This window comes from Varroa destructor, unplaced genomic scaffold (assembly GCF_002443255.2).
Source record: "Varroa destructor unplaced genomic scaffold, Vdes_3.0 BEIS01000002.1, whole genome shotgun sequence".
Classification (NCBI taxonomy): Eukaryota; Metazoa; Arthropoda; class Arachnida; order Mesostigmata; family Varroidae; genus Varroa; species Varroa destructor.
The window spans coordinates 18196870-18206891 of record NW_019211455.1 but is presented as its reverse complement, the minus strand read 5'-3'; the positions used below and the strand labels follow the sequence as shown (position 1 = coordinate 18206891).

General features: G+C 38.2%; 2 protein-coding genes across 2 annotated transcripts; one reads left to right on the top strand and one right to left on the bottom strand.

Moving 5' to 3' along the window:
* Positions 1-3301, bottom strand: LOC111244450 (PCNA-interacting partner-like). Its single transcript, XM_022791618.2, has 2 exons — positions 2744-3301; positions 1-1817 (listed from the first exon to the last, which is right to left on the bottom strand). The coding sequence occupies exons 1-2, from the start codon at positions 3082-3084 to the stop codon at positions 395-397; spliced, it is 1764 nt and encodes a 587-aa protein (XP_022647353.1). The 5' UTR covers positions 3085-3301; the 3' UTR covers positions 1-394.
* Positions 3302-3458: 157 nt separating this feature from the next.
* On the top strand, positions 3459-5985 carry LOC111244878 (uncharacterized). Its single transcript, XM_022792397.2, has 3 exons — positions 3459-3551; positions 4079-4129; positions 4892-5985. The coding sequence occupies exons 1-3, from the start codon at positions 3497-3499 to the stop codon at positions 5125-5127; spliced, it is 342 nt and encodes a 113-aa protein (XP_022648132.1). The 5' UTR covers positions 3459-3496; the 3' UTR covers positions 5128-5985.
* Positions 5986-10022: the final 4037 nt, after the last annotated feature.

The following is a 10022-nucleotide window of genomic DNA, read 5'->3' as shown; positions in this document are numbered from 1 at the left end:
TTATCGAAACAGGCACACACTTTTATGTGGGATATACACGCTTTTATTTTGGTACAATTAATATTTACTCTTACAGGCGTCAATAATAATTAACTCAGGTCTCTACTGCACGGAAAGTCTTTGTGCGATATGTGATTTCCGCAAGCTACCTAAAATTATACATCATACAAACTGATTTGTTTGCTTATATTTCCATTTATTTATTTACTTGTCAAACGATGAGCCCCCAGCAAGCGTGGCCACTGGCCAGTATTGCTTATGTAGGTAGTTCCATCGGATGACCAAACGCTGGGATGCGGAGCACGACTGTTACATTTCCATAAATCACAACTTAGACTTGATCGCCAATGACAGTTAAACCTCTGCTCACAAAGGACGTCCCTGGAATTGCTGGTTAAAGTTTAACAAAAAACGCATTTAGTGTACGCTGATTGGGAGGCACAGCGTTCTTGGATTGTTTGGTTTTAGAAGCTTTTTTCGGTCTTTTTTCAGGATTTACTTTTAGGAGCTGATTTTCCGGATCGTTAGCCGAAACCAATTTCAGTTTCTTTTTGAGTCCCGCACTCGCTGTGACCTCTTTTCGTTTCACAGATCGCTTAAGGACAGGTGTCGAAATGTTTGCTTTGCGAATGGTCAAATATTCCGTTTTGGCCACAGTCCTAGTAATGAAATTACATGGCTCCATTGACCCAGCCCCAGATTCAGCTTGATTTGAAGTGTCTGTGACGGCATCGAGGTCATCGGTGAATCGTTTCATCGGTTCCGGTTCGTAGCGAACACTAAACGACATGACCGGATTTGGTCGTACTACAGGTAGAGGTGCTCGTTTGGCTAGTGACACAAGTCCGTCCTCCTTGACTTCCTCCGGCGACTTGAACAGCCTGAATAGGGTCTGCGAACCTACCGGCGTTTTGCTTGGAGTGGCTGCAGAAAACGGACTACAAAGGACTTTAGCAGCTTTCTGGTAATACCCAAGGCCTGACAACTGGTCAGCTAACGTTCGCACCATTTGGATTGCCTCTCGGCCAACAATGCCCGGAGCAACGTTCAAATCAGTTTGATCACATTTGTTGACACGCTCAATCAGTACGTGCACGATTTCTCTAGCTTTGTCTACCATCGAACTTTTGAAAGCTTTCTGCTGAATAGATTTGGAAAGGCGCGTAAGTACACAGTTGACGATTTTATTTAGAGCTACAGCAGCTGGGTATTCTTCAATAAAGGTCTGCAGCCTGTCCATAATATCAATGAATTCGGTCATTTCCTTCAAGTAGGCCTTGACAGGACAATCAACTACCGGGGCATAACCACGCCCACCTAACCGCTTCTTCATAACATAGGATTGCACAAACTGGTAAATAGGCGACTTTACTTCAGAAGAAGACCGTTTTATTATAGTAAATGCGGTGTGTCCAAGATTGACTAGAGGACAGGCAAGAGCGCAAGATATAGACACCTCATCGCGACTGTTGACTAGAAGGTTTAAAAATGATTTAAGGATAGCTAGCGCGTACGATAAGGATTGCGAGTGCTTTTGTACTGGAACGTCCTTGGGTGTAAGGATATCGACGTTTTCGAAGAAAATCTGATTTTCCAAAATTTCGCTACAGTCGCCATCGACGGGAAGTTCGACCTGCAATTGTTTCAGTATTTTGTTTTTAGCAAGGAAGTTGACGACGGACTTGTGCCAGTCGGTGCGTAGAGTACCCTCGATGATAAACGACATATTGAGGCTTGCGTCCACAACGGTTCGATTTTTCTCTAGCAAACGAAGTAGGCCGAACTGATCTATAACATTGCACTCCTTTAAGAAAGCTCTGAAAAGTTTCAATGAATACTTGTATTACGTCAATGTGGAGTATTTCATGATTATGTTTATATCATATAGCAACAGTAATGGTTCCTCGTTCCGAATAAATACAATATGGTGACTTGCCATTATCTTTTTTAGGTCTATATATATATGCATATAGCGCTGGAAAGGTTTCGGTATTTCATGTAAAACTATTCCTTTAGATACACACACTCTTCGTACAATAATTTCTAAGAAGGCAAACACTTTAGGACGCTGTAGAAAGGTGCTTGTATGAGCGCCTGTCCAATAAATAGCTTGAACTTCGCCGGACGAAGATTACGTCCCGCCAGCTGTATGCGCCAAGAGTAACGCTCTTGAATGATTACGTTGTGGAAAATAAGAGTATATAAGTGATTTTCTTAAGTTGCTCCGAAACAAAGCGCCCAATTGTCAATTGAGCATGAATCTGCGCCTTGCCATGACAAAAATGTTTTGCGCCGCTCTCAAACTCCAAATTGTACTATTATAGCTGAAATCGAATTATATCGGTTCCACCAACGACAAGTAAATACAACTGAATCTAATTCATAGTTTAACTAAGTGATGATGCTCAGTAAGCGGCCGGACAATAATCGACTAACAATTCTATTGAAGATCTCAATGTGAAACATGTTCAAGGTAGGTAGGTTTGCGAATATGTCCATCAACGTATGTGATCCTCATTTGACACACAGTGTACAAATTAATAGAAAAAAAAGGACACAGTAACTAAGTCGTTGTTCCGGAAAAACCTGAAAAATTTTACTGCATATTATTATCGTCTACCCGGAGGGTGTCCTTAAATGTGTAACTACAATATAAATACGAAGACACCGTACGCATCGCCTAAGCCTATCTGCTTACAACTTTGAAACGATTTAATTAAAATGATTAATCTACTGTACACACTTGTAACCTATGGTCTTTGGATTATCTTCGCCGAGAAAGTAGTTGACCTGAGCGGAAATAACATCCGACGTCGAAACCGAAAAATTTCCATGTTCCTCCTGATTTAAACGGGCGCAGACAACTTTCAAACTCTCAAAGAATTCCTGATGAGATAAGAGAGTGGTCTGCCAAGACGGAAGCAGGTTATGGTTTCTTGCCAATCCTATCAGAAACTCGACTATCGTTGGCTGAGTGGCATCTTCAAGACATTCCGTTCGAAGAACCTTTGCTGATGATGGTAGAAAACGGCGAACGCTATCAGCATGAGCCGCGCCGAAATTCTCGAACAATATCACTTCCATCCTAATAAAAAATGCATCTAGTTACACTAACTAGAAAAAGATCTTAGCTTGCAATCACTGTTATGAACGAATTCAAATACATCAATTTGTTTGAGCTTGTTTGCTGTTGCTCTGTTATAGAGCTAATGATTAACGCGAAACTGTTAACGTAACGAGAGTACAATGCATCTAATAACCGTTAGGATATACTGAGTTGGCGCCGTAAGCCGGTTTGGTCCTTGCTTCCGAAACGCCAGCTAGCGCCCAAGTGAGTATTTACGTTTGTTGAATCCTTATATTGAAAAAACATATGTTTTATAGTAAAGTGCAGCGCAAGCGTTCGTGGGATAGCTCTATACTTTTAAGCTACAACGTTCTTAAGACTCGAACCATTCATTTTGTCTCTGCTGATGATATCGCTCCGCCCAATCAGATGTTTACAACCCTGCTTGCTCTACGTCAGTTCATTCGAATTTCCAATGCCAAAGGTGAATGTGTGATAGCGCTTATTTTAGTAAATAGAAATTGATTTGTCTTCCTTCTGAAAGCAAGATACATTTTATAAACATTACCGCAGAACTTTTCATGTAAACATGACTTGGCAGAAGCCGCGATTTTCTTCTGAACTTCCTCGTAAGTCGCCTTCAAAACATGATTGTACTGAACAACAAAAAAAAAGCCAAAATATTTTTCCTGTTCAAAGGGAACAACATTTCACCATGATGATTCTTTTTTTGAACTTTTGTGAATTGTAGTCCATTAATACCTATCTAGATATTTCATTTGCACTCTTTATTTTGTCGACACTAACCGTAGACAATCCGTAAGTAAACATAAGAGCGTGCTGAAGTCATCAATGTTTGCTTTTTGACAACTGTAGTGTGTAACCAGCTATATACACTGCTGATGTATATAGCTGGTTACATATTACAGGACCTTAACAAAAAAGACACATACTTCCAAACAATTTTAACAAACTCAGTGGATAATAACATTTAGCTGTCATGCTTTTCAGCCCTTGTGGACATGCAGTGGTTATCAGCAGAGGAGGCTGGTCTCGATGATGGTGAGCTGGCGGCGGAGGAACGGCGTCATGTTGCTTTTCTCGATAAAATCGTTCATGCCAACCAAGAGTTTATTCCCATAGGTAGAATTCTTCGAAAGGCTTTATTGTTATGATAATTCAAACATTATCACCAGTTTCCTTCATATTGCAGGCATTACAGCTCTATACTGATTATACTTCGACATGCATAGAGTATTATATTAATAGTTTTCGTTTTAGAGCCATTCTAAGTGATTCAGCAGTAGTACAAGGAAAAGCAGTCTCGCATAATGATTTTGGATTTGATCCTGCATATATCACATACGCAGCTGGGAAAAATGCGAACATTAACGAAAAGCCCAAATTTAGATGCTACTCTATTATAAGTTTAATGCAACAAGTAATATCTTTAATGCAATATTTTTTTGCAAATTACTTTATTATCACACACACATTGGCATTTAACAAAGGCCCGTGTGATTTAATGTCATCTATCTTTGAGACAACGAAATCGTTGTAATTTACCAACCTTCGAAAAACATCACGAGTAAGAGGTTAAAGTCCTTTAGTATTGCGATTGTGTTATTCTTTAGAAATTCACAAACAAACAGTTGAAACAATGCAAAAGTAAGATAGGTTTCTTTCATCGTGTGATGGTTGCTGTACGTGGCGGGTTTTTTTATAAGTACTTATAAGACTACACCTCTATACAAGAACGTGTACCTGTTAATTCGTTCTGGTTTTTTTCACTCATTCTTTTCTATGCTGATCTTCTTAATTCAGGTAAAACTTGTCAGGAAGTAGAATTCGAGGACGAGGAGGAAGAAGAGGACGACGAAGAGGACGAAGAAGGAGAGGAGGATGATAGCAACGAAGAGGAAGAAGAAGTTGAGGGTGAGGGTGAGGTCGAGATGGTCGAAGGCGATGCCGAAGTCGAAGGTGAGCCCGAGGCCGACGGCGAGCCTGATGGTCGGCCAGCCACTCCGGGAGTAGACTACAATCTCACCAATTTTCCCTAATATACTACTTAGTGCAGTTAATTGAAAAAAAGGATTATGAATCAGGCATATGGACAAAAATGATCTTGAATAGTCTTTATAGCCAATAGATAACAGAATATGGTGTGCTACTGTTTAGCAGCACAGACTCTAGCCGCGTCCTTTGCGATATAATGTCAGAAAGCGGTGTCAACTGCTGAAAAAAGCAAAACATAAGCGGAAGTACGTAGATTTTCATAGAGAGATATACACAAGCAGAACTGTTTGTTTAAATAGAACAAGCTGTCTTTGTGCTAGCGTTATTATGTAATATGTGGCTTCTTTCCATTGAAATTATGTGAGATCGGAGTAAACGACATGTAAATATCTTGTAAATGTCTTGTAAAAAAGAATAAGAAGGTGGCAGCGTTCTTGCTGAGTTTAAGATTAGAGATATTTGCACCACGCGCTCAAAACCGTAGGAGCTAGAGGCAGGCGAGGGCAACACAGTGCTTGAATATTGTCTCTACTATTGTCTAATTCATATATAGGTTCGCGAGATATCATGTACAAGAGGTTGCTTTTTACCTCTCTCCCAAATTTCGTTTATTTGAAACCGTTTAACTTTAGCTAAGTAATGAGTTAATCCGTAATCTGTACCTATCAACATTCCGGCATCCCTGCAAGGATGCAAGGTTAGCAGGATTTGATCATGGAATTTGTTTTAAGGCTTTTAGTTTTATTTAACAATGTACAGAAAGCAAAAATTGTTGCTGTCCGTGTATTCTTACATAATTTTTCTAGGTGACTCTTCTTGAGACCCTGCAACAGGTTCTTTATATATATATATGTATGTATGTACACATGTTAATAAAGCCATAAATTATGAGTCTAAAACGACTCAGTTGTTCTCTCTTTTGTTATTACTAGGATCTTAATTGACTAGTTTTACTGAGCTGATATTTAAAACTCCGACGTACTGGCTTTGTGAAATTACAATGTTAGTTTTTGTCGTGAAGTGAGACTGAAAGGCCTGCCATATGCATGCAAACAAGGGGTAAAACAGCCGGGAACACGTTCTTAAGCAAAACAGATTTTAAACAGAAATTTCTAAAATCATTCCGGAAAAATAAATTTTAAATATATGGAAAATATTTTGCTTTAGGTTTTCCCCAGCTACCTGTTAGAGACTGCATTGGACAATAAGCGAATTAAAGTTATCGCATGAGGATTCATTCGGATATCAAACTGCACAAGTCTAATTAGGGGCAAGATGGGAAGTTTTTCAAGCTGTTAGCCTTGACCACTAAACCTGTTGACCCATAGAATCCTTCAGTTGCTAGTTCTTGATTGAATATTTGCTTTTTAGTAGGCCTAAGCGTCTGATGGAATGTCTGACGGCGATACCGAACGTAAAACTCAAAACATAAAGAGGCCTAAACGTATCAGGCATATCGCATCTGAAAAGTATAGACTATATTCTTTGTTCTAGGGAACAGCATAATATATATTATTGGTATGCATTTATTATTTACCTGTGGATAAAAAGCTTCTCAAGAAGTAGCTATAAAAAGGATAACCTGACATATAGCATCGACTGAAGCTGCTAGTTTGTTTTGTCGATACGTCGAAAACATCGTTGTGTTCTAAGTGCTAAAAGAAATAATCAGTATCATCGTGTATTACATATGAAGTTGCATACGGGTTTTCTCTTAATGTTTACAACTAATCATTGTCAATAGTAATGGTTTCTCCCTTCTGAAGCTGCAGTTAAGCTTAGCTGTCGTTGCGCAGAGCGTGCTTCACTACCAGGCTCATTTTACAAATGTGCCTTAACTTTCCCTTAATAATTGTCTGAACATAATATTACCCACAGACTTGGTACTTCGAATTTTAATCCAAAAGTAGGCTTGTAAAGATCGTGTAGGCTATTTGAAAGCTTCATAACTTAAGTAACCGAATTAAAAAATATGAGCATACATGCCAAGGTGAATTCGTCCGCAGTGATTACTATACATGTTTAACTAGAAAAACATATTTTAATATAGTAATTTTAATATAAGAAGTTTAGATTAACATTGGCCATGAATGATGTACTGCCTAGAATATATGTTATCGATTATAATATGTATTCCAGACCGTAGGTTACACCTCTTTGTAACGTAATATAAATCCGGTGAGTATCTAGTGGGTAACGTAATTATCTACAAATGTTAGGAATACGTTGTGGTCTAGGTTCGAACCCGAGCATGTGCACATTTCGTTTTGTACTGGGAATCAGCCAGCGAATGTCTAGTGGCAAAACCAAACGTAAAACTCAAAACATAGAGGGACGTGTCGCGAGCTGATGATCCAGTCTAAGCTGATTTGATTGGTAAAGGTACAGGCAGTCTCCTTTTGAGGGTTTAATAATTATTACGTCGAGTATTTCATATAAGAAAACTCCGATTAAAAGTATAGCTGAAGGTTATTTTTGCCGAAGCACACGCTACTCACAGTATAACATGCGATCTTCCGAACTAACTTAAAATCGGCCGCAATATCAGAGATATTAATCTAGTAGTTTTTGCACTATGTTACTTAGTGTAAAATGCGATAGAAGAGGCTTTAGGCTTCAAACGTACATAATTTTCTATTAGTTGTATTCTGTACAAAAGTTTATAAAGTCTCGAAAGGCGATTTTGGAATTATGTTGAGATTAAAACCATTTTTCTGCTTAGAAGATGTTAGAATTTTGAAACAGAAGGTAATCGATTGGAACGATTTCTGATGAGTGTAATAATTCACAGGAAGCCTCCAATTTCCACCTCCAATACCGTCGTTCTTGTGATATGAAGCTGACTGTTATTGTGCAAAAATAGCGGTTAACCTCTATCTACTGTTTAATAATTTATTCATCATCTTATCCAATTAGTTACGGTACACTTTAGACGCAGTCGACAAACCAGGACTCATGAAACTGCAATAAGCGAAAACCCGCGTTAGACCACCAGATACATACCGTAATATATTGCAGCTGTACATTTGCTTTGACTTAATGTCCAAGTGGTTCAGCACGACCCGCTGATGTAGTAGATTGCGATCGCCGTAAAAGACTAATTTGCATCAGAAGTAACAACTTGCTGAAAGTTTGGAACTACTGTGATATGAGAACAAGGTAGGTATCTTTCCACCCTTATTTTTAATTTCCGCTCAAATCTGATATTTGTTTAGTTCTTTCTTTACGATACTTATTTGACCGACGTAAATAAAGGAAATACTTCTGTTTACACCATATTTGAATGGTAACACCTGGTCATATTTAGGTGAATCAATTTCCGCCATAGCTCTCTACACTTCATTATTTTTTTTCGCAGGTGCTATTTCACTTATTCAACTCATTTTGAAATTCAAAATCTATTCTCCGGAATCTTTTAAACCAACAGCTAATGGTGGTGCTTGCTAGAGTTAATGTTGGTACCGTTAGCTGTTGGTTTCTCCAGTTAGCTACTAGGTTTCTCCCGTAATAGTGCAATAACTAATGTGTTTGCATAACAAACGTAAAAACATTCTTTGTTTGAATCCGCTTCTAGACACAGTTCGTCTTGTGCTGCGACCACCCATCTGAAGTAATGTTTAACGGCATATGAGATATAGAACACGCAAAATATAGTACTCGATCCAACATCGAATATGATGTTTACCGCATTCATTCCAAGAAGGTAATTATATTGGTCCAGCGCAATTTTTCTGCTGGAACTTCGAGTGATAAGATCCGAATGAACGCTATGCAGTTCAAGTCAGTACAACTGCATCTCGAAGGCCAATAAATTGCTGCAACACTTTCTTTGTTTTTTAATTCAAAGTTTAATGAAACAGATATTTATCACAGTTTATACCGACTGACTTAATATAACTTTTATTTCAGGTTCCTTTGATTATATTAATTCCGGTTAATTTCTATGGAGGTTTCATGTTGGTTTTTCCTCAAATTACGCTTCTAAAAATATATCTATATATTGTAGACGTACTGTATATAGCTTAACTATCTTAGCGAATATCCCAAACAAAATCGATTATCATCTTATATGTTTCTTTTTCTTTGAGGTAACTGCGTTTTCGAGGATGTAAACTAGTTTTAGCTTACGTTAAGCTCTCTATGATGATACAAAACGGCACATATTTTACACTAAAGGTTTACTATAGTATGCTAAGCTTCAATGCGGTATCAGTATCCTAGCTACTCGCTTAATTTTACGTCAAACATGGCATTTTTTCCTTCTTATCAGTAGTCTTCTCATCCATAATGCATCGTTCAGAGCAGCATCTCTTTTTAGGAAAATGTATTTGGTATGTACAAATAAACGTATCTCAAATCAAATTCCTAAAGCGCAGGCAACAGCATAAAAATCTAAAAAAAAAAGTTGTTTTTGCTTCTCTAATAGGAGCCATTTCAGTAATCATAACAGCAGTATCTTAGTCTTCTCTTTTTTTTTGTAACACAATAATTATGTTATAAAAATAGTATGTAATATAATTACGTATAATTATTTTATATAGCGTTTTCTTATGTAGGTTTTCGGTCTTTTGTCTGGCGCAGTCACCCATTTCGGTTGTATTGGTATATTCATAAATTATCGGTATTTTACATCATGGCGGCCATTATACAATAAAATATATTTACGGTCGGTTCCATAAAAATAATTCGGCCAACTGATGACGTTGTTTCCCTATTACAAATGTACAGCCAGATATTATTGTCACAGATAGATTAAGAGGTATTTCACTCAAAAGTTACAGGGTTTTTCCCGCTAAGTTAGCGGATTTGTATTTTTGGCGCCAGAATCGGGCCGACCCTTTCGGCACTGTTGACTGATCCAATCGGCGATAAAAATCGTCTGCTCGAGACCGAACTCAGCATCACAACAATAGCCGCCGCAACCAGCGCCGACTAGCCG

Bases quoted from the DNA above. Each gene is read 5' to 3' on its own strand.
- LOC111244450 (XM_022791618.2), bottom strand. From the start codon at position 3,084: ATGGAAGTGATATTGTTCGAGAATTTCGGCGCGGCTCATGCTGATAGC. The intron at 1,818-2,743 runs GTGTGTACAGTA...GAAACTTTTCAG, and splicing joins CCAAAGACCATAGGTTACAA to AGCTTTCTTAAAGGAGTGCA.
- LOC111244878 (XM_022792397.2), top strand. From the start codon at position 3,497: ATGTTTACAACCCTGCTTGCTCTACGTCAGTTCATTCGAATTTCCAAT. The intron at 3,552-4,078 runs GTGAATGTGTGA...CATGCTTTTCAG, and splicing joins TCGAATTTCCAATGCCAAAG to CCCTTGTGGACATGCAGTGG. The intron at 4,130-4,891 runs GTGAGCTGGCGG...TTCTTAATTCAG, and splicing joins GGAGGCTGGTCTCGATGATG to GTAAAACTTGTCAGGAAGTA.